The 24,998-nt window shown below is 37.7% G+C and overlaps 1 protein-coding gene across 3 annotated transcripts in view; it reads left to right on the forward strand.

Moving 5' to 3' along the window:
- TLK1 (tousled like kinase 1) overlaps nt 1-20,056 on the forward strand; it is a 70,021-nt gene extending 49,965 nt beyond the window's left edge. For all 3 annotated transcript variants that reach the window (XM_087732865.1, XM_087732864.1, XM_087732866.1), the window contains exons 12-21: nt 2,408-2,474; nt 6,088-6,185; nt 9,445-9,526; nt 9,814-9,905; nt 9,992-10,081; nt 10,838-11,007; nt 12,138-12,273; nt 14,796-14,907; nt 15,201-15,308; nt 18,300-20,056. In XM_087732865.1, coding sequence (XP_087588991.1) covers nt 2,408-2,474; nt 6,088-6,185; nt 9,445-9,526; nt 9,814-9,905; nt 9,992-10,081; nt 10,838-11,007; nt 12,138-12,273; nt 14,796-14,907; nt 15,201-15,308; nt 18,300-18,476 — 1,132 coding nt within the window. In that variant the 3' untranslated portion in view covers nt 18,477-20,056. The remainder of the gene's footprint in view (nt 1-2,407; nt 2,475-6,087; nt 6,186-9,444; nt 9,527-9,813; nt 9,906-9,991; nt 10,082-10,837; nt 11,008-12,137; nt 12,274-14,795; nt 14,908-15,200; nt 15,309-18,299) is intronic.
- The last annotated feature ends 4,942 nt before the right edge of the window (nt 20,057-24,998 follow it).

Genomic DNA, 24,998 nt, shown 5'->3' on the forward strand with positions numbered 1-24,998 from the left:
CTGAGGTTTTATAAAAAGGACCAGATTTCCTATATTACGTTAGTTTTTCAGGGGATCTATGGTTTTAGAGCTCTCAGTGTTCAATGAAAATTCTGGAAGGTCATGTCATAAACTTCGTATTTTCGGTGTGTTTTACTTGTGGTTCAGCTTTGCTAAGCCACTTAAATACTGTTCTTTCTGAGAAAGACAACTTCACTATCTGCGTTTCTGAAAATGCACAAACCTGTAATTTATACTGCAGACAAGAATCTGGAAAGAATAATATTCAACCTCGTACATATTGGCATTGATCCTTTGCCTTTTTTAATTGAGAACTTAATCTGTGTTAGAGTAGTTCGCTGTTTGAGCAGAAGTATTGAAAAAATGTCAGGGATGCTGCTGTGAGTTGTCTAGCGTGGCCTTGATGCTCTCTTTGATAGGTCTAGCAGATGCATTAGAGCAGGAATTAGAGCATTGTTTTCTTTGGTTTCTTGCTGTTGTTTGGACAGCACAGAGAATGCATTGCCAGCTTTCCTAGCTCTTGAGACACCCCATTTCACATTTGCTTTAATGCCTCTTCTTTTAAGATGTAGCATAAATTGTCTAAACCCAGAGGAGATTCTGCCAGGAAAAGAATATAAACGTTTGGTCCCAAAATCTGGTACTAAGGGACCTTTTGCCTTTCTTGGAGCGGCAAATTTCCTCACTCCGTTGCCTTCAGAGTGTTTGGGGATGTCTACTGACTAGAATACAAGGCTGCTCTTCATTCCAGTAGGAAAGAAAGATGCCGGGTAACTTTGTATGATGCTTCTTAAAAGAAAGGATTGCTTCCTTCTCAAGTTCTGACAGGACGTGGTCATGGGTGCTTTTGTCACCTTATCTGGGTGTGACCTGATCTATACGTTATAGACCAGAAGGCTGATGAATTAACTACAGTCTTATGAAGCTGTTTCCAGGTTCTTGGAAATTTAGGTGCTGTGGTCAAAAAAGAATCGAGCAATTTCGCTAATGTTCATGGAAAATATCTGGTCAACTAAATCTTCTGTCCTGGCGAAGTCAGAAAAGGGGCAGCGAAATTCAGTATTTATGAAATCAGGAATAGGAAAGGGCTCTATGAAAGCTTCAGAACCACCAGGTTTTATCCTGAAAAGATGCATTCCTTTAGTAACAACTTTTGAGACCAAATAAACACAGGGTATAGAATTCTGAAAACTGTGGCAAACTTGATCCAAATTTAAAAGGGAGGAAGAAGTTTTACAGTTTATTAGATTGCTGCAAATTGTATCGAATTTGGCATTTGCTGTAAGAGAAATCTGAATTGGTGTCCCTCACCTCTGGGGAAACTACTAGTAATTCTCAAGACACTCTAGTTCCTTAGACTTGCAATATGAACAGCATGTATAGCCTTCTAGACACTTCGTGTAACTTATCTTCCCAGGACAGTTGAACGCGCTGAAATATGGACTTTGTGAAAACATATTATGCTATTAGTTTTAGCTTTGCATCATGCAAGAAATAGTAGACCTAGGCAAAACACTGAAATGTTTAATTTTAATTTGTTCGTAGGGATTCGTGTGAATCCTTTCAAGGAGGCCATACGTCTTTCTCCTTCCCTATCCCTGGTCCCCCTTCATCATATGCATACGATTTCTTCTCTGGAACTTGAAGTCTCTTTGGTTTCTTTTCTTTGGTGGTTTGTCTTCTGTGTCTTTTTTGTTCATTTGTCAGACAGATACTGCCTGCGGTCAGTTTGTGGGTTTCTTAGTTACTAATCTGTATGAATGGTCTAGATCCTCTGGATGATAACTGAGTTTGTGTCCTAGCAAGTCTACAGACAGTGAGGGGCCACTGAATTAATTGTAGCCTGGAATCTTTTCTCAAAGGAAGATGAAAAGAGAACAAGCAAAAGAGTTGCATGCCAATTCAAAACTGAATTTCTGGTCTCATGCAAAATGTAGTGTTAATGAACTTGGAATGTATGGTTTTGCACTGCGTTCTTTAAATCACAGCTCAAAAATCCAGTGTTGTCAGTCTTGTCTAGTTGGTTTCTGGATCTCTGTCCTTTGGTTCACTAAGAGTTGAGAACCAAGCAGTGAAGGACCATCAGCTAAAATACTGGGACGGTGATATGATTTAGGATGCATCCAGATAATCTAACAGGCTATCTGAGAGAACAGAAATAGTCCAGTGGGAGAGGCAGTTAATATTCCAGAATACCATACACAGAGGCATTCTGTAAGTATGTTTTGACCCTGAAATAACAAACCAAGATGTTCAGATCGTTCAAAAATGTAGTCCTAGTATTGTGGCAGTAAATAATTAGCATAAGATACTGTATTTACTGTAGTATTTAAGTAAGAATGCTGTTGTTTAGTTTACCATCATATCAAAGCTATAATTACATGTTTGGTTTGGTTTGTTTTTTCAGTTTGACTCTAGCAGAGTATCATGAACAGGAAGAAATTTTCAAACTTCGATTAGGACATCTCAAAAAGGTATGTATATTGTCTGTTACTCTAAGATCTTTTTTGATCATGTCCAAAACCATAAAAACTAGTACTATCAAAATAAGGAGAGGGCTTGTTGAGAAATATCTGATTAGAAAACATAACACTAAAAGTGCTGTGCAATTTTATGCCTAATGGTTGCTTTTCTTTTTTTTGTGTGCAACATACCACAAACACTGGGAGTACAGGGGAGCACTAGTGAGTCCATTCAGTATAAGACTGTACTGATTCCTTGAATCCTTGTAACAGTGCTGGTGCCACCAACACTGCTCTTGTTTCAGAGCTGAGGAAGTGAAGTCAGCCAAGGTTGATATATAGGCTTTTTACACTAGATTTTGACCTTTAAAAAGGTTGAATTTATAAAACATTGCATTTCTGAATGAATATCATGTTTTGATCATCTGCAGTATCCACTTCAGTTGTTATCAGTTAGCATACTACCTATCACAAGAGAGAATATAATTTTTCTACTTTTATGGAAAATGTTTTCTCTGTATCTTAAATTATTTTTGCAGTCAGATATTTTACTCCATTTTTTTACTTTTTTAAAAAACAACAGTACTTTTTTCTTGAAGCCCATCATTCTAATAAATCTGTGTAATGAGATAATTATGATATTAACAAACTATTGCTTATTCAAGCAAAGCTTTTGAGGAATAACCTGTGAAAAGGAATGACAGTGGAAGCAGGCAGAAATATCTCAACAGGTGTGAAAGGGAAAGTACCTTTATCTGTTGAGTCATAACTGGTTATAGTGTTTTTCCCCTTGAAATGTTGCAAGAATCTGTTTCAGGCCTGTTCTCTTCAAATGTACAAGTCACCTGTTATAAATACTACTATAATAAACTGAACTGGGCCCCTTGAGAACACTGATGCTGTTTTTAAAGAATATGACAAGAAAGTACTTGAATCTGTGGTAGGGAATCTGCATATAAACTTGTTGGCACTAGTGAAGTAGACTGCCCACATAGTTCTTCATTGTTAATGCTTTAGAAATAGCACCAGCTTCACATGAAATTCTGTTAAGAAATTCTGTAGGTTTTTTTTCCATGCTTTAACTTTTTTGAAGTCTAATAGAAATTTTAAGTGACATATGAAAGAAGCTATTACAAAGGTGTTTAATACCCGAATTTGGTTTTCACCTTGAGCATCAGTGCTGGGGTACTCTGTATAAGAAGGGACTTCCTTGACTAAATGCCAGAGGGGAAACAAATGTTATGTCTTAGCAAATCATGTTTGAATATATCTGAAAATAATACTAAAAACACATACTTGTATTTTAATTCTTGTGTGCGATACAGATTTTGTTGTTAACTACGAAAAACAATTTTGTTATCTTCTTTTTACGTGGCTGTATTTCTTCCCTAGTGCTTTTTTGCTGGTTACATTTTTTTCTTCTTTCCTTCTGCATATGCTGTTTTGCTGTCTGCTCCTCTTCCTTTTCACTCTCCAGATGCTTTCCTGGTGCTCTTATTTTTGGTGCCCTGTACATGCTGCCACCACCAGTTTTCTTTTCCTTCTGCTCCCCAGGAAATTCTTTTCCAGCTAGCAGCTTTGGTCCTGGAGAGAGCCTCTTGTTTTCTCACTTCCTTTTATATAGCAGTGACCTGAGGCAGCTAAGCTGGTTCATTCTTGCTTAAAGGTATTCACAGCCTGAGTGTCCTAAATAACAGCTGGAAACAATGCAACCAGCCAGTTCTCTTTGGACTAACATTGGCCTATGAACCACATTTTGAGAACCACTGAATTGCATAATATATGAACAAAAAAGCCCAAAAGAGGCATAACTGATGGATTTTTTTTTTTTTGTCAGCCTTTGGGAAGAACATAGACAATTGTGTGTGCATAAGTGTGTGGCCTTTTGCAAGGGGAGAAGGGCTAGAATTCTTTATAAAGGACTATTGGGTTATGAGGAACTGCATATCATTTTAGGGAATTTAACAGAGAACTGCAAGGATTAATCTAAATATGAAAAAAAGAGTTTAACATTGTAGAAACAGGGGCGGGGGGAAAACCCTTGACATTATATGTTAGGAAAAACAAATGGTCCACCCAGATCTTCTAGCAGATTAGTGTTACTTAGTCTTAAATTATTAGGAATTTGATTTTTGTTTTCTGAATGGAGGTTGATCTAGTGTCTTGTTTTGGGATGAGAGTTTTTTTCCTTAGCTTATGGGGATGGACTCAAGATATCCACTGAAATCATCTGGTCTGGATTCCTCAACTCGTTGGAAATGTGGTCATTTAATGTGTGGTTTAGATTATATCAATACAGTTGTTGTTTCAGGATGTGGTTTTATGATATACAATATTGGGAAATGCCAGCTTTACAGCGTTTTCTCTCCCCTCGGCTGACTTCTGCCTCCATCCCCTTGTGCCATGACTTGTTGCCCTGTTTCTTTTACCAGCACCACCAGGTTGTGCAGTCACAGTATAAATTGTATTGTAGAACTGATCTAGGTTCTTTTAAAAACCAAATATGTATCTTGTTGTGAGGCTTGCACCTTTTTTTTTTTTTTTTTTAAAAAAAAAAAAAAGTAAAGATTGATTAGTTTTCCAGTTTGGTTCACCATGTGGCTGTACAAGAGGCTGTGCCAAAATAACAGGAGATGATGTGGGGCACCGCTTCCACTGGCACTGCTACTAAAAAAATACGTATCAGATGCCAGGCCTTCTTTTTCCTTTTCAGCTAGAATAATTCCATAATTATGAGCTTTCTGGTATAGACTAATTTTGTCTCCCCTTTAATCAAACTTTCAAGTTCTAGAGGTACTAACTGAAATCAATATAACCCTTTCTACAGTGTCTTTCAAGGAGTATACCTTTTTCACTTCGAGTATAGACACATAGGTTTCCACAAATTAGGCATCGTGAATTCTTCACTTTTTTAGAGAATCTGAATAAACAACTATTTCGGTGTTTTCTAATATGTAACATAAAGATGAGATAATTTTAGGTGCTGAAATTAGTTAGGGAATGTGCTCATATCTGACAAGCTTCTTTTGAAATTGCACTCAAAATCTTAGGCAATACACATTCTGTATTTGTGATTTTAATAAGATACAAATGGAAAAATCTTTTTAAATTAGCTTGGTTTTGGTGTCTTGTATCAACACCGTAAGAACCTTTCTGCTGTAATGACTTATTCTTTTAGTCTTTTTTTTATTTGCACTTCAGCCTCAAAATATTTTAAACGTCTTTTCTTAGTTTGTCAGTTTGTACAAAATCTATAACTGCACATATCTCAGTTTTTACTTCTTTGTACATCAATTTCAGAGCGCTTCCCAGATAATTTCTCTCCTTGGCTGAGGTGCAAAACCCAGCTGCCTCTCATTTCAAATAGCATCCCTACAGTGCAGAACAAAACTGTGAACATCCCATTACCTGTGGGTTCGTGCGCAGAAAGGTTCCTTGAAACAGGCTTTTGCCTTATCTTTCTGAATTTTTCTGGCTTTAAGAGAAAAGCAGTGCTTTCTTCTAGTTCAGCAGGGTTTTGTAATGTAATGTTCCTCCGTCACCACTAGTATTGATGCAGGGGTAAAAATATCCTTTTCAAACGGGGAGTAAATGAGCTTTTATATTTCATTCTTTTCATTTGCAGGAGGAAGCTGAAATACAAGCAGAACTTGAACGTTTGGAAAGAGTTAGGAATCTTCACATAAGAGAACTGAAAAGAATAAATAATGAAGATAATTCACAGTAAGAGACTTATCGTCTTAATTTTGCATGTTTATTTTTAAAATAGTGCTCTAAAATCACATTTTACCTACAGAGAAGAGTCTCGTTCATAAATTTTTCTTTGGTTCTCTTTGTTTATGTATATATTTTAAATGCAACTTATTTAAACTTTAAAAAATATAATTATTTATAATTTGGTAAACTTATTAATGGTTTTATTGAATATGCAAGAAAAAACATAAATACACAGCTTATAGTGCGGGAGAGCTAAGACTTCCTAGACCATGTTACTAGACTTAAAAAAATACTTCTAAGGGAACCTAATGCCGCTCACTTAGCTTACAATAATGCAAGAAAATGGCAGGGAGGTCTGATGCAACAGCAGCAATTTTGTGATGCCATTAAAATTAGTTTTGGTTTTATTGCGCTGTAATTTCATTCCTACCTGGTACAGGTACCTAGTAGGAAAAAGACAAATGCAAAGTCTTTTGTACTATGTTAAATGCTACTCTGTACTTCAGCTTGCATGGCAATATATCATAATGTTAAATTGTTATTTAGTATTAGCTATTACTATGTAGATTTGAAAGTAATAATTACATAACTAAAAAAAAGGAGTCTGTTTTCCATGATGGCGAATACAAACACTAACACTACAGTTTCACCAGCACTTTAAGCTGGCACTGTTGCTTGAAAGGAATTGGTTCTGCCTATCCCTGACTACTTCATTATGCCCTTGCCCTGTTCCCTTTCGCATGCTTGCAATGGCACTTCTTTACTGAACGGACACTGGAAATTGATCCAAGTTAAAACCAGCTCCTGTGGTTTCTTTTTCTGGATTAATTTTAACCCCAGATCAATTTCCTGGTCTAGTTCTTTGTCCCAGTTGCAAAAATGCTTATGTTGCCATGAGGAGGGAGGGCAGTGCAAGGAGGGAATGAGCAGCCGAGGGAAGGAGATGATGGGACTGGGCTTCTTTCTTTCTGCACTAGTAAATGTTTATGAAACGGTAGCCTTAAGACTTCAGGATTTTATTTTATTTTTTACTTTTTAGACACAATAGAATTATTTATACGCTAAGACTTTTAAACATTAAAGCAACAAAATGTGAAATTGTACTTAACTGTTTTAATGGTCCCCATACCTACCCTACAGGAATACAGAAAATTTTTGTTACCATGTGGCTATAGTGCTAATTGATAGCTAAATTGGTGTTGTGTTTTGAATATGAAAAATAATGGGTGTTGATGCTTACAATTCAATGGCAGAGTATTTTCTTTTTTAGAAGAGGGTTTTTCTTCAAAAAAAAAAAAAAAAAAGGGGGATCCTTCGACAAGAAGGAATAAATGCCATAGAAAAATGACGAGCTTTGGCTGTGTAAATACTGCATATGTGGGGCAAAGAATGTCCAAATTACAGTCCCAGTTGAAAACAGAGTTACGGGACATGGACAAGCAGAATACTGCAGCTTCACTGCTCATTTTCTGCAGTTGATGTTGACATATTTTATGGTACAGAACGAAAAGCTTTAAACTGTGTGTTCATGTATTTGTGGGAGTTTAGACTTGAGTATTTACCAAGTGGCCAAGCTGCAGCTTATACTCATAATACAGAAGACAGACGCAATGGAGAAGTAATCTAGGTCAGTAGCCCCTGCTGTCTTTCCTAACATGTCTTGGCAACCTGACCATTTGATAAGTGAGAGGGTTCTGAGGCAAAGCAGCTCTTGGGTCCTGACTCATATCCTGTTGTGTTTTCAGCTTCCAGCTGTGGTGCAAATCTGAACCCTCTTTCTTGTTCTAGAAACGTTCCCCTTTACGTCCCTCTACCCATGTATGCCCTCCCCAAGCATCCCGAATATAAAGTAGACAACAAACTCACCTGTTTGGGGTTCCAGCCTTGGCAATGAAGAATAGGAATGTTGCCCAGTTTAGAGATGGATAAACTTGTATGTATGCATGTGTTCTTTACAACTGCACTGGGATAACAGGACAAGTTGAGAGTGCAGGTTAGGGCTTCCCTGTCTGGGTTTAGAGCCCATGTGATGCTGGGTCTACCTGCAAGGTGCAGGTTCTGAGCCACAGAGAGACACACAGAGTAACAAAAGCAGCAGGGGAGAGGGAAGATGGTAAGCTTCACAAGATTGGCCCTAATAGAGGCATGCATGTAATAGAATGACCAAGAAATTATGAATCTGAATTTGTTGAGTGTGGGTTTAAAGAATTGGGCTACTGGTCACATGACATCAATCGCCTAATGATGCTACCTCTAGATTTGTTATTTCTTCTACACTGAGTGTATTACTGTTCATGATTTTTTAAAAAATGTCTTTAGCATTGAAATAATGTATTTTCATAGTGAGGAAAAGGGAAGTTTTATGTTTAAAAGGGGCACAGTAAGCAAGAACATGCATCTTCCTTCAAACACTTGACTCTCTATGACCACTCCTCCAAAACTGTAGAGAACATGGAAGGATGGTATGACCTATTGACAACTTAGCCCTAAACCCTTCCTTAAAGTTTTCTATGGAGTATAATTGGAGCTGGTCCTAGATTCATGAGTATAGTTGTCTCATCATTGTACTGGAAATGTGATGAGTATTCACCTCCCTTTCCCCTGGTTGGATGGAAGGATGTAGTTTCTCTTCTGCACGTTTCAGGAGAGAATATGGTCCTTTTCTCTGTCCTGCAACATCGTTTTGTGTTTGGAAGGAGTGTTTTCTTCTTTCTTTTGATTAGAGTACAAGCAGATATATTCAGTCCTTTGGTGTGTTTTCCCCGTATTGCTGTTGGTTATTTGTTAACTTCTTAGTGTTATATGAAATCCATTTTATTAAAAAGAGACAGGTATGTACAACAGGTCTGGTCATGTTCCATGTGAAATTGGAAGAATATGTTCCTTGTCTGTTCCAGAAAACTGAAGTTTGAGACTTCTCTAAAATTCGGCACAACAGAGACTGCCCTTATATTGCATGTTTAAATTTAGCGCTGCTTTTCTTATCCTCACAAAAATAGAGAAAAATAACAAAAAGTTTGCCAGAATTGACTGGTTTGACGATGGTGTTGTGATAGCGTTTGTACACTAAATAGTCAAAAGGTACTGAAATTGGCCGTGTTATATAGTTGTGCCATAAGGTTACACATGGTGTAATATTGTTCAGCCTATTATATATTGCTAGTAAAAAGAAGGCTCCATTTGAGAAGTAATACTAAGAGGTTTACATTTTAGACTTATTTGTATACCTTAAATAGAATTAAATGAATTTTTTTTTTCTTTCGAGATTTAAAGATCACCCCACCTTGAATGAACGGTATTTGTTACTCCATTTACTTGGCCGAGGTGGCTTCAGTGAAGTATACAAGGTAAAGTGTGTTGGGTCTGCTAAATCTAATGTTTGACCCATGTCATTTGTACATTTAATTTTCGGGGTGGGGGGAGGGGATCTAAATAAGCAGAAGGATTGTAATGTGGTATACTCTTTAAACACTGGATGAACAAACTTCGATTAACCCATGGAGGGAGATAGCATTACAATAGACTTATCAATAGACTTGTGAATTACATGGCAATTTTTTTTCCTCTGTTTATTGGGTGTTATTTTTATCATCTTCAGTTATAACTTTCCCATATTTGTGGGTTTCTTTTTCAGGCTTTTGATCTTTATGAACAAAGATATGCTGCTGTGAAGATTCACCAGCTTAACAAAAGCTGGAGGGATGAAAAGAAAGAAAACTACCACAAGTAAATATTAATGACTTACGCTTCATATGTTAAATCGAATAGCATTTTATTGATTGTAGAAGCTTAATGTATCCATCTTCTTTTAGACATGCCTGCAGAGAGTATAGAATACACAAAGAACTGGATCACCCCCGGATAGTTAAACTATATGACTACTTCTCCCTGGATACAGATACGTAAGTACATAAAATGATACATTTTCTAGAACTTGGCAAGGATTTTAGTGCTGTATATTAGATAAACAGAAATGAAGAGTATTTGAACAAAAATAATATGTTCTTGCTTTCAGCCAAAGCATTTAGACTTTCCTTAAGGGGACTTAAAAAAAAACCCACACTAGTTGCAGAATTTTGTCTCGGCTAAATATTGCAGGCCTTCTATAAAGTGATGAAAACAGTGTTTTGCAACACCTGACTAGCAAGCCCTACAGGATGTCCTGAAGGTGAAAGGGGCATGCAGTGCTGTAATGTTTTTGGGCAGAGCAAGGGCTGCTGCAGGGCAGCTCTGAAAGGTTGCTGTAGCTTAGACAAGTTTTCAAGACTAAATGACATCAGGAGCGTTATTAGCCTAAGTGTGGCCCATGGTCACTGGGCTGCACCTCTTTGCATGGAATTGTGTCACATCTTAAGCAACAGTGAATATGTTTTTCTGTTGAGAAACATGCCTGCATAAATAAGGGGTTTTTTTTAACTTAACCTCTTGTCAATATGGATGCATTTTTACCTTTGGTGAGTATGAATGCTATGACCGATGTCGGTTTTCATAAGCTAATAGTTATTCCATGTGTTCTATTAACAAATTCATTCATATAGTTTAATATTCAGGCAGCTGTTACTTAAACTTGCCAGTATCAAACTAGGTTGTCATATCTCAGTTTCTGATGGTGCAGTTTGATACGTTATTTAATTTTGTCTCTCTGAATTCTATCCTAGGTTTTGCACGGTGTTAGAATACTGTGAAGGCAATGACTTGGATTTCTATCTCAAGCAACACAAATTGATGTCAGAGAAGGAAGCTAGGTCCATTGTAATGCAAATAGTAAATGCACTACGGTATCTCAATGAGATCAAGCCCCCTATTATACACTATGATCTTAAACCAGGTAAATGAGGAATATTTGATTGAAAATGTCTTTTTTTTTTTTTTTTTTTTTCCTATCCTTTATTTTGGTTGTAATTCATGCCTGAAAATACCAAAATTATCTTCTGTATGTCAGGCTTATTGTAAACAAGTGAAAAAAGCATGTACTTTTCTTTCTAGTTTTATTGCCAAAATCATCTGTCTTTTCGTTGGAAAAATGTTTGTCATAACTTTTCTACTTTGTATTATTTTTATTTGAATTTGTAGAAAAAAACCATATAGCACGTAGATACATACATTGATATTTAGCAATAAAAACAGATAAGATCATTAGTTGGCTCAATCCTGTCTGATCATTGTGGAATGCTGATGTGTAAATAATTTTGCCCTTATGTATTTCTTAGCCTGTAAAGGATTGAAATAGGTGATCAATCACTTCCAGCATCCCAGCATAAGCACTTCAAAACAGGACTTCACAGAAGTTTTCTTTAGAATGAATAATAAGCATTGCCATATCAATGTATTCTGTCTTGATTCCATGGCCTTTGTTTTACCACTTTGCATGAATGATGCTTGTATTTTTCAGGTACTTTAATCTGCTGTGTAATAAATCATTCATATAGATTTCTCTCATATTATGGAATAGTACAGAATGTATTCTTAGTCTCATTAGGTTTTGTTCTCAGAGGAACTTCATCAAATAACTGTTACATCAAGAAATTACTGTACAACTTTAACACATGGAATAAGATTTGTAGTATTGCAGCAATTTCTTGGCACAATTTTGTGTCATATGCAAGCCCTGAAACCTGTAGTGTAGGATTCATTCTGGGCAGAAAAATATGAAACTTCATTGTAACTGGTATACTGCTACGTTTTGGTGTTTGCTCGCTACATTTTGGTGCTTCCTCGCTGTCCAGCCGGCTCCCAGCTGAGGGAGCCATTTCAGATGATGATGATAACCTAGAGAGTTCCTGAGACTGCATGAAATTTGTTACAGTTAAGTTGCCCTAGACTTGAAGATATAAAGATGATGTAAAGTTGTCACTTACCCCTCATGAAGTTAGATGTTCCTGAAAATTCAACCTGGTTTTGAAAATAAAGCATTCTGTTACTTTTTTTGAGGTAATTTTGGTTTTTTCCCCTGGACAGGTAATATCCTTCTTGTAGATGGAACAGCATGTGGAGAAATAAAAATTACTGATTTCGGCCTATCCAAAATAATGGATGATGATAGCTATGGTGTGGATGGAATGGATTTAACTTCACAGGGAGCAGGAACTTACTGGTAATGCCTGGTTTGATTTTGCTGTTTAGACTCCGGGTCGTTGTTCAGATTTCATAAACGCTCTCTTATAAAGCCAATTTGGAGAGAGAGCTAGGATTAAAAATACTAACATGGTTGACAAAGATTTTTGTGCGGTACTGTGAATGTTGATATTCACAAATGTTAGAATGGTAACATAAGTAAGATAAGAGAGTGTGAATGTGTATTGTTTATATTTTTTTTATATATATATAGATATAAAAAAATGTGGAGGTGATCACTGATTTAGAAACATGGTTTCCCTGAAGAAGCAGGTGTTTAATCTTTGGCTGCAGGTGGCTGAAGACGTTTGACAGAGCTATGATGATTAAGTGTGGGTGCTTAGTCCTTGGAAATCTTAGAGCAGGGATTACCAGCAGGTAATGTCCTTAGGACAAAAGAGTATTTACTCTTCCATCCTAAAGGTTAATGACAGCTCAGCAGCTGTGATTTGTTTTCTGTGTGCACTTGCATGCTTGTCCAAAAACCTGAAGTTTTAGAGCTTCCTACAGAACTGGAATGACAATAAGCATTTCATTGCTTACAGAAAAGTTGTTTCTAGAATTTACTCTCTAAAGATGCAGCTTCTTCATGGCACAGTAGCTCTTTGAGCCTGGGTGCGTGGTAGCTGTGTCAGAGTAGGTGGAGTAGAAAGCCTATATTGGCCCAGGTTATTACTTGTGAATTCACTTGCTCTTTTTCTCCTCATTCTGCCTGTAGCAAGATCAGAGTCAGGAGCTGAAACCTAACTCTAAACAGAGAAGCCAGTGTCATTCCCATTTGCTTTGCAACTTTTCCCATATTCGGAAGTTGCACATAATAAAGTTTTTGCCTTTTCCTTCAGATTTTTTAGAAAAGAAAACACACATACTCTTGCACAAATGCCAATGTGCACATGCTGTGAAAAGACAATTATTCAAGTTGAAGTATTTTAGAAGTGTTTAGGCTTTTGCTGCTCTTTTTAATGCTTTAACTATTTAAACACAAATCTAAATATTTTATTGTAGGAATGTTTGTCGCAAAATTTTGGCCTTTGGATTTCATGTAAAATGCCACAAGCACTACTGGTGCTGTAAACTAAGAGATCAGAAAAGGTCTGTGAGCATTATACGTTCATGATGAATCTCCGCATTTCTAATTCACACTTTCTCTGAGCCCAAAATCTTCATTAAGGAGGGAAATATCTTGAGTGAGTTTGAGGTGGGGGATGAGTCTGTTTAGAGCATACTGCACAAACAGTATAGTCCTGGGAGGGATTTCCTCAGTCGCTGGGTCCGGTTACCTGCCTTTCCAGGCAGTTAGGTCACATAATCTCTTTGTAAACTTACAGACGTTTGTATTAAATTTAGTTAGTGTTTTGTTCCCAGTAATCTGATTTGAAGTGTGTTCCGTAACCTCAGTTCTCTGATCATTAGAAACCTAATCTTCTAATTTACAGGCTGTGTTTATTTGTGGCCAGTTTATACTTGTTTGCTCCTGTGCCAACACTGTCCTCCCTGAAGTAGGTTGTTTCCCTTCCTAGTACTTGCTCCTTAGTGGTTTTATAGCCTTCAATTTTTTTTCCCTGAATTGTAGGCTCTCCATTCTTCAGATCATTTTACTAGCTTTCTTTGCACTTGCATCACTTTAAGCTCATTTTTCTTGGTGGTTGTAATCAGAATTGTACATGAGTGTTCCAGAAGAGATTTTGTGATACTGTGTGAAATTCATATTTGTGTTGCATTCTTATCTCATTTTTCTGCTTATTTCCATTTCCACAAATAATTCTTCAAAATTTCTTTTAAAGCCTTATATGCCATTGATGAAAGAATGTCTGGTCTGTAGTTGCCCTAATAGTTTTTATGCCTTTTTCCATTTTAGATATTACAGTCAATAATACTTAACTGCCCCCATATTGATCTGTTTTGGAGGTTTTGTTTGTTTTTTAAAGGAGGTTCCATTTCACCAGTTCTTTTGTAATTCTAGAATGGCCCAGGAATTTCCTCAACTTTCTGCTCTTTAGGTATGGCTTCCTGCAGATTATAGGAATGGAAACAGCAATCACCTTTGTCTACCGTATACCGCTCTGGTTAATGTCATCATTCTTACTAAAAACTTAGGTAAAGGGTCTTTAAGCCATATCTACATTATCCTTGATTCCTAACCAGGCCTTGCTGTAAAATGCCGTATATGGCTTTCATCTTCTCTTGCTCTGATAGATGGAGAAGATTCATACTTAACCTAGGATCCCAATTTTTAAGAAGTGATAATTAGTGATGTAGGTAAAGAATGTTAGTATTTGTGCTTGTATGAAATAGACCTTCGATTTGACTGACTGACTGTACAAAAAACTGTGATGTCAGTTTGGATGGGTGTGCAAGGTGTTGGAATGCAGATCATAAGGCAACTGTACAGTTGTCAGAAGATCAGAGATGTGTACGTGAAGTGTTTGCATAATTTGATATTTGAACAAGTGTTGCCATACATCTACTTGCAGACACTGAGATGCATATTTTGTTTTCCAGGTACTTGCCTCCAGAGTGTTTTGTAGTTGGCAAAGAGCCACCAAAGATTTCTAATAAGGTTGACGTATGGTCAGTTGGAGTAATCTTTTTCCAATGCCTTTATGGTAGAAAGGTAAGGAAAATGTTGTTTGAAAATCTTAGAGTTTTAGTGTAAATGCCTGTTTCCAGTAGACTCTGAATTATAGTCATAAAGACTTGAATCTACATGGAAAATTACTTGTGTTACTTTTTGGTGGTGTGCAGGGATATTGCAAGAAATGTAGAAAATCTTGACTGAAACTTTTTCATTTACAGGCTGGTTAGCAGTTTGTATTAACACTGCAACAACTTACTATAGCATAAATATTTATGAAATCAAAGTAGTTTGATAACTCTCATGAAGAAAATCATGTGCTTATTTTTCAGCCATTTGGCCACAATCAGTCACAGCAAGATATCTTACAAGAAAATACAATATTAAAAGCCACAGAAGTTCAGTTCCCTGTCAAACCTGTTGTAAGCAATGAAGCCAAGGTAACTTTTTGTATGATCTCTGAGTAACAGTTAAAACATTCATCATAAAGGATTCAGCTGCAAAATTGCTGTTAACTTAAGAATGCTGTAGGATGTAGTAACTAAACGTGTAGGAAAACATAATGGAGAAGTAGTGTTTTGATGTTTTTATTTAAGCAAACTTATTCTGGGACTTCTCAAAATCATGTACTTCAAAGCGAGACTATATATATATTCCAGAAATTTGCAAGCAGTTGTAAAGTAGGCCACCTCAAAAATGGTCTGCTTTGCATTTTCCCAGAGGACCTTACGTGTCTCACTCAGACTGTCTCACTAGAAGTTCTTGTGAAAGGCTTGTGCTAACAGTAACAAGGTCTTTCTGAAAATGGTGAATGTTATTCTCTGCAGCCTTATTGGCTTGAAGAACTATTTGACTACCAAATACCCGGAGGGATATGCCTGCTAACAGTCTTCCCCTTGAAAGGCCATAGTATGCATGTATTAACTCAAAGCTGAGTTTAGAAACATAAATTCTTAGTATTGAGAATCTATAAGATACGTTGATGCTGATTCAGGAAATAAGACTGCCAAAATAGTTGATGTGCCACAAAGGTGTGGATGGCAGTGTTTCCTGTATTTAAAAATCTTATTGTGAAACATCTGTAGTATCAAATTCATCTCCACAGACTAGCTGTTCAGAAAAAGATTAAGGTGGTTTCCCAAATGATTGCTGCTGTGAGCATCTGTAACACAAATCCAATTCTGTGAATATGGAAGAAAACATATATGTGTCACTTGTTTGTAAAACTGTCCCTGTTTTTGAAAGATATATTCATGGCCAGATGCAGTAGAGATGTGCTTGTTGAAAAAAATGCTAAGGTAGTAGAATGCCTATTCAAGTTTCAGCAACTAATTAAACATACTTAGATTTGAGACACAAGCTGCAAAAAATTTAGGAATGTTAAGAATTCACTTCTAAAGATTAAAAGGAAAGGAAGTCTGTTTCTAGAGGCTGTAACTTCCCAAGAAAAAAAGTCTTGGGTACATAAACCTGCTGTTGCAGTTTGTGGTATGTTTCCATTGGTTATATTTTCTAAAAGTAGTGTAAGTGAGCAAGTTGCAGTTAAGGTTATGAACATTTGGTTGAAGAATTGTAGTTTGTCCTGGGTTTCTTGTTTGGTTGAGGGGGGTTTTTTGCTATTTTTGTTTTTTCATCCCTATTTGGAAAAGTTGTGTCCCTTGAATGCAGTTGACAAATACGCATCATATAACTGATAATGTTACGTGTTAACATTTTATACCCCTGTCTTTTAACTTTGTGTTTCTTCATTATTAGTAGTTTTTATATAGAGGATGTCAGGAAAGAATAGACAGTTCAGCATGGAGAATTGGCAGCTTATTTTACATTCTCTGTGTATTCCATGTTCTGTTTGTTTGTTTGAAAGACTAAAATAAACTTCCAGTGTTCTCCACTCTTATTAACATTGTCACGATAGCTGTAAGAGAGAGGGAGAAATTATTCTCTGGTGGAAATGCTATAAAACAATTTCAGACTAACTTGTAAATTCAGACCATTTATGATGACTGTGTAGAATCCAAATTGTCTTTCAGATTTACAGGCCTGGCAGTTGGAAAAGAACAGCTTGTAAACTGAAATTCTGATTTGGAAAACATGGAGATGAAATAAATATGGATCCTGAAATGACATTGTTAGTTTTCAGACTGTAACTGTCCTTTGATCCTCCTCACTTTTTCCTATTTTGTGTAGTGTTCTCCTTTGCATTGCAGTAATGTGTCTACAGTACCACAGAAGCATGAAGTATTTTTACAAACATTTTAGACACAAACTGTTACTCTGAGGATCTTGCAAACAACTCTTAAAAATTCATTTGTTATGAAGGATTTATTGTGAAGAATTTGATTAAAATCCATAATGTCCAAGAACATGTGAATATATATTAACAGATGTGCATGATTTTTATTTTGTACCTTGTCCATGCTGGATACATAAATGATAAAAGTAAACTCTGGCAGGATTCTTTGGAACTTGTATCACAGATTATTTCCCTTAATCTCCAGTTTTTAATTGGAGCAAAGAACAAACAGCTGAACAGATTTATCAAAGAAAAGATATGTAATTCTTTTAAATTAAGTTCTAAATTAAGTAATGATGTGCTAATCAGTTCGGTAGCAATAATAAGGATTTTCTATCATTAAATGTTGAAGCCCAAGCTCTCAGGAGACCAAATGTTCTGTGTATGCTGGACATAAAACTTGACAGAAACTTTTAGTACAAAACGATTGGCATACATCGTATGGACCTAAACATAGGATAATATAGTGTCTCAAGAACAGTCTTGAAGCTAGCTACAGAATTTTTCAAATGATTAGATACTTTTAAGCGGATGGGATTGAGTTTTTTCTGGGAAAGGAGTTCCAGCTAGGTAGTGGTTTCTTAAATAGTCTATTAGTTATTTAATGCCTATTGAACATGGCAACCACCATTGTCAAATTTCACGTTTTGCTCTATTCAATCATGGCACACGTGGTAATGCCTGCTTTCGAAGGTCAACTAAAGCATTGAAATTCTGTCCCTGCATCTTCCATCTGCTCTTCATGTGCTGTACAACTGAATGGTTTTGTAAGCTCCATGGAGCTCCTTTCTACTTCTTCAGTCCTCCGACATTTGCTTCTAGTTTTTGCTAAGCTGTTCAGGGATAACACATGCAGAATTCTAATTGTGTGAGATGCTAATGTTTTACTTGTAAATATAATTCCTAAACATGGAAATACATATTTGAAGCCAATTAATTTGCTGATTTTTTTTTTTCCTGTGACGTTACATTTTTTCACTGGACTCAGTAGTAAAATGTTACACTGTCACTCGAATTGAATCGCATAAGAACAAGAATTTGTTTAGAAACTAGTTTATCCAGGCAGACATGCATATTTGCTTGTAATCAGATGTAATTATTTGGAATGGTATTGTAACTTGTTACATTTCTTTTCTAGGCCTTTATCAGACGCTGTTTAGCATACCGAAAAGAGGATAGATTTGATGTCCACCAGCTGGCTAATGATCCTTATCTTCTCCCTCATATGAGGAGATCAAATTCTTCAGGAAACTTGCATATGACTGGGCTAGCAGCATCCCCTACACCACCTACTTCAAGCATTATTTCGTACTGAAATTTCTCCAACCGAGGAATGGCATGATACCTTTGTGTAGTTTCCAGATGCAGACTTGAGCTTGAAAGCATTTGAGTGTTTTTACACAGGACAAGTTTGATAACTGTGTTTTCAGACTGAAGTCCTCCTACATAGTGTCATTTGTATGATTGGAATGGATCATGGACTGTGAATAAATGTACCCTTCTGAGAAATACCTTTAAACATTGAAGGATGACACTGCCTGTTACACGCTAACAGGTGTACTGTGTTTAAGACTGAAGAAAAGGTTTTTAGTTTTTTCTGGGGAACATTGTAAATAATCTTTTTAATACTTAAAGTACATTTGGTTGATACTGGAAAGTTCTAACATGAAGGGTAGTTTTTCATTATTTAAATAAAAAAGGGTAGTGAGCAAATTTGAAAACACAGGAAAAATTCCGTGCCTGCTTATAAACTAAATAAACTGCCATCTTTCCAAGACGATGATCTTTTGAAACCAAAGTAAGGAGTGTGAGATGGTCAAAGATATGTTCTGTATCAGATTCCTCAGATAAAATTGTTGTATTTTATTTGGCAACTCAGGCTCGTACCTCCAAAAACATGGTGGTGTTTCACTGAATTTAGATTGGAAGGGTGATATGGAATTCCTGGTACTTATTTCTCAAATAGATTGCTAATTTTGAAATCCACTCAATTTTCTGAAAATACTATACTTGCTGTGGTATTGAAACTTGTGAAACTTTCCACGCTTCTGATAAAAGCAAGCAACAGTATGAAACCAAATGCAAACAGGTCATGTATAATGTTCTATGCAGGAATAATGATAAATTCCCTTCTAGCTCTATTGTAAATTGTTGTACAGACGTCACATTTTCAGTTAAATTTCAGCAACTTATTCCTGTACAAATGTTTAAAGTATGGCTTTTTCTAATTGGATATTGTATTTTTTTTAAGTCTCCCTCAAGGCGCTTTTAATTGCTGCTAAATGATGTTGCTTTTACTTTTGCGAAAGTATCAAATGACCTCCTTAAGGTGCAAGTCAACTGTACGTTATAGAGAGATTAAGAGTAGGTAATTCATTAACAATCAAGGCATGTAAAACAGATCTGTGTTGGCAATATACAGTACAGTTCTTTAAGTCAGTTTATTGCGTTCTCAACCTGCAGAGCGCATTGATACTAGATGTAGAAGTTGCTCATGGTTATTCTCTATTTCTGGAAGTTCCTATCAACAAGGAAATGTTTCTTGTGGCTTGTACAGATATTTTAAAATGTGAAACATTTTCTAACTGCCTTGTATGGTAGAAACTTATTTTTCAGAACAGTGTATCTCTCTCCCGTTCACTATTCTTTTTACTATCCCATTCTTGATGCTGAGTACCTATATGTAATTTTGTCCATGTTGCAGAAAAAGGAGGCTGTATTACCACAGGTTTTCATTTAGTATTGTACAGTTAAACTGTTGCTCTTGTTTCTGATGTTGCAAGCCATTTTGTTTTCATTGTATATAAAGAAACATTAACTGTCTCTTTAAGATGCTGCTGAAATTGTAGAGAATGTAGCCAAAACAGTAATAAACAATGACAGTTGAAATTTCAAGGTTCTCCTTGCGTGCTTTTGCATTTCAACGAAGGGCAAATCAGCTAACCGTATCACTGAGCTACAGTTGGCTACTTAAAGCAAACTCTCTTTAGTTACAAACAAAAGGCCAATAGTAGAATAATTAATTTAAGTAACATTGGAGGTGAAAGGGGAGGATTCCATGAAACTTAAAATATCTGTCGTAATGAAGTAACCTAAACATCATTTCACTGAATAGACCTCACAGAAACAATTTTAAGTATTTCAACAGTTCCTTCTAGAATTCTTTAACCGTGGAATAAAATTAGCTCATAGAACAAAATTAGACTTAAATAGTGGCTCTTTCTGCGTTATACTACACCAGAGTACTGGGACTACATCCTTTTCACCCTCTACAGCACAAGACTGAGTGCAGGGTTCAAGGCGAACGTGCCATAGCTGTAGGCTCACATTAGATTTCATTCCTTCTTATTCTGCATGTGTCAATATCGGAAGTTAAACCAAAGAATGTTTTGCCTAAGGAAAGGATGTAGGATTGTGTTAACTGTATTTTTATTTATTATCTGGAATGTATTATGGTTACCCCTAGTAAAGGGAAGTTTGGCAATATGTTAGAGAATTACTTAAGTAACTGGAAGTTTTACAGCTACCTAAAAATAAGGGGGTTTATGCATTGCAATAATTATGTACAGACTTGTTTTTCCTGTTGTTAGCATCTGGGAATAGGCTGTTGTGGCTGAATACATGGCACTCACTCCAGCTTTACAAATACACATTTCTGAAACCTAAACACTCACTTTAAACAAAGTTACATATAGAAATACATGAAAGAAAAGGAGAGTCACCATCTTCTGAATCAAAGTTGCGAGGTTTTTACCTCCAATACGCACAGTTTTGTTTGTGTTTGCATCTTACAGTACCATTAATAAAAGGTTTGTAGCCCCGCGTGGAGTCGTTCTGCAGTCACGAGAAGACATCTGAGTTAGCGTGTTTGGTGCCTGGTATTCAGCAATTTGTGCTTGGGATAGAAGTACCCTTGAGGCTGAGTCTAGAAGCCCGAATTACTGCTGCTTGTGGAGGAATGCTGATCCACTCTTAGGTAATCCATGCATCGGTTGTTCAGTCTGTATTTCATGCACGTTTTACTAATTTCTTCATGTGTCATCCACCACTAGATTTCCTAAGCTCTTCTGATTTAGCAGCAGGTAGACAAAAGGAATGATGTTCAACTTCATCGGGCAGTTTTTAACGAACCTTGGAAATAAAAGGCTTCTTTTACTTTAAATTCATAAATACTTTAAAATTCTGCATTTACTGGAAGATGCTAAAATACTACATTGCTGTATAATAAAAAAAAAAACCTATGTATGAAACAGAGGTGACTGTAAGAGAAGTTCTGCACTTTTAACTATGATTGTAGTGCTGCTGGTCATTGCAGCCAGAGTTAACAATGGTTGGCTTGTTTCTGGAAAACCACCATGTTTTGGCACTGTTTTATTTTGTTTATGTTTGCACTGAAGTTGTTCAGATTTCAGCGTGGAACATTTTTCACCCTTAACTTGGTCTGTGCTAGTTGATAGATACCATTTTCATGGAGGCTAGTTAATATTTTCATTTTCTAAAAAGGACTTTTAACACTCGCAAGAAGACTGGAAGGGCATTGCATTGCTGGCCGGCTGCCCAAGTGCTATTGACCGCACACACTATGGCTATGAGCAAACCACTGCGTCATTAGGGAGGCTTTCAAAATCCCACAAAGCCAGGAGCCCTCTTGGTATGCGAGTCACGGGTGCGTGAGGTGCCGAGCTGCTGCCGAGGGGTGCCCTGTGCTGCTGGGACCCGGGCAGGAGCCGGGGGCTGCCAATGACGGCCTAAGCAGGTGACTGGCTAAGGCGTGTTTTAAAATAGGCAAGACGTGGAAAGGAAAACATGCCCTGGGATTTGAAGCATCCTGGGTGGTCCTGTTCCAGCTTTGACATCTTCTCAAACATGAGGAAACCACAGGTCTGAGGCAGGGCCACCAGCCTGGCCAGGTCTGTCTTCCTCATCCCACCAGCTCTCCTGACCAGGCTGGACATGGCACATCCAGTTCAGGGAGTGGATGCAGGTCCCCAACAGCGCTGCTGCTCCAGTCTTGCTCTGGATTTCAGCTCTGCTAGGGCTGAAGCTGCTCCTGCCATGGCACAGAGGAGCTGCGGCAGCTGAGGGGCCCCGGCTGGGCAGGTGGTGGCAGCCACCCCCTCCTCAGCCGCCGCCATGTTTTCTACAGAGGGCTAGAACAGTGAGGGACATTGCTGGGGGAATGGGGCCTCCAGGAAGGGTGAGGGGTGTCTCTGGGACACTTATTTCTCTTCAAAGAGCCCCTGGGACTTGCTGGTCTTCTCCAGAAGTGGGAGATTGTGTTGGGAAGGGGGACTGGGGAGCCCAGCCCAGTGGGGGGGCCTGGGCAGGGTGTCAGGGCAGGGATGGCCTCAAAATTCAGAGGCAGAGTGGTAAGAGAGTCCCCCAGTTTCGGTGTCTAAAACACTTCAGTCTTGCCACTGCTGTTCTATTTTTTTTAAATATTTTTTCTACATATCAATTGCCGTCAGAGGGAGGACCTCAGTTTTGCAGGTGAGGGGTGCCTGGCAGCACGGACTGACAGTGTTTCACCGTCGTGGTCTCACACTGTGTGCCCACCTGCCTGCCATGCCTGTCTGCCACCACGTCACCGGGGCCAGGGCACGGCCATTTCCACAGTCCCAGGGCAATCCTGCCGTGGGCTTTGGGGCATACCCAGCTCCATGAGCCATGGACTGTAGAGTTCAGGACTGTGTTGTGTTTGTAGGAAAGGTAAGACTGCAAAAGTTTTCAGAGAGATAATGAATAATCCAGCAATTTCGTGTCTCTGTGACCGCAGATTGATTAAAGGAGTCTAATAAGATAAACAGAGCTCCCTCTGAGTCACCAACCCGGGGGCCTGGCATTACATACCTCCCACCTGAGGCCGATGTGTTTCCAGGTGCCCTTTCCACAAACAAAACAGGTTTTACTTGGTCCTCAATGCTTACTAGGCAAGGATCCCTGAAAAACTCTCTAGTTTCTTCCAATACCCAAATTTGGCTCAAGTTTACTTATATCTTGACAAACTTGTCCACCTTATTCTTAAAAATGCCCATCAGTGGAGGCTGCATTACTTATCCAAGCAATCTACTCCAGTTTTCCCCAGCATCCTGTCTTTCTTGCTGCTTACTAAGCCTGTTATTTCCAGTCCTATCCACTATGGCATGAAGAACAGTTCCCTGCCACGTGTAGTACGTGAGCCTTGCTTTCTGTGCGGCCTCCAGGTATTTCAGTTTGAACTTCATGCATGCTTCTTGAGTATCCTTTGGAGTTAAGGTTATTATCCTCTGAACAAGTGAGGTTCTTGCATTATTTATTTCAGATATTCAACTCCTAACAGAATGTTAGGGAAACTCTTGCTGTTGAAGGAATTATTTTTTTTATTTTGCTCTAAGTAATTGAGTCACCTTGCGATCTTTTCATTGTGCTATGTTTCCTAAGCCAGTAAAAATCTGTGCATAAATCAAGGCAAAATGTTTTCTGTAGAAACCTCCTTTGTATCTAGTGTCTCTAGAGCTAATCAAGATATCATTAAGAAATTACATGACGTTTGAATTTCAGAATGCTCTTGTGCAAATCTGCGGGTTATCTTCTTCTGTGCATCATTAAAACATGTACAGGGACTTTCTGTTTAAAAAGTGATGGAGATCAAAACCACATTTGCTATATCCTCAGACGATGTGCTACCATCAGGTCAGCTAGCAAAGTAAGGTGTTTTCTTGCTCTTGTGTGGAAGCTATGCTGTGGTATTCAGCAGAGCACAATTCTGCAGCCCAGTGAAACAAGTGTTTCCTGAGAAGAAAATGCCATGGCCTCAGCCCTGAGCCCCAAGCCCGGTCCTGTTTCTGCAGTTTGGTAGTTAATGCTTTCAGTGTAAAAAACATAAGCAGTCCCTGGACATCACCCTTGTGTTTGCTGTTACTCTTGGGAAACCTGTTTATGCATACACAGGGTTCAAATCAGTTGTGCAGGTGGCCTGGGGTTGTGGCTTCCTGTTATGTTTAGTACTGATGCACACGGGGCTTGTGTAATTGCTGCTTTCACCGAGACTGGAAGGACAGTCCTGAGCAGAGTCATTGACTTCAGTAAGGTCTGGGGGTGTCTATGGCTCAAAGAGGCATAAGCATGATCCAGTGCTTCAGTGCTTAGAAGTGCTTGTCAGTACCTTGCTGGATCGATATCCTAGTTTATTTTTGATGTTGAAATTCTGAAATATTTATAGTTCAGGACAGAAGGAAAGGAGTCTTTATGCACTCTCAAATGAGCTAAATATTGTTCACTAATAGAGAACTATGATAGTTTAAAAAATCAATTGTATGCAGCTTTATGAAAGGCAGTGTATTATGTTAAATACATTGGCTGTATGTACAAGCATAGGGGTTTGGTTTTTGGGGGTTTTTTTTGATGATTCTAGCTGAAGGGATAAAAATGCCACACACATCTACAAGTTCATGGCTTGTATATAATACATGCAAAGATGATATTTCAGATTGTAGTACTCCCAGGTAAGATGTGGCAATATGTGTCTCCTATTGCCCAAGTGCCTTTTAACCTAAATTTATATATTGTCTGCACACCTTTCACTACAATGGAATAACTGGAACTGGAGCTTGTAGAGAAGGAGACCTCGTGATGCTTAAATATTCAATTGAGTTTGTGGATTAAAAAAAATAAATAAAGCCAGGACATGAAAAACAGAAACCTGAGAAAAGTTTGTAGTAGAAGACTGTTCATACAGAGGTTTTCTCCTCATATGAGTAGGCCTTCTGTTCCTTCATCTGAAGTGCTTTCAGATGGCATAGTCCTTTGATATTCTCTGGTAATTTCCGTGCATTGTTATAGTTTTTCTCCCCATACC

This window comes from Nipponia nippon, unplaced genomic scaffold (assembly GCF_047370975.1).
Source record: "Nipponia nippon isolate SJK-2023a ecotype South Korea unplaced genomic scaffold, ASM4737097v1 scaffold_5, whole genome shotgun sequence".
NCBI lineage: Eukaryota > Metazoa > Chordata > Aves > Pelecaniformes > Threskiornithidae > Nipponia > Nipponia nippon.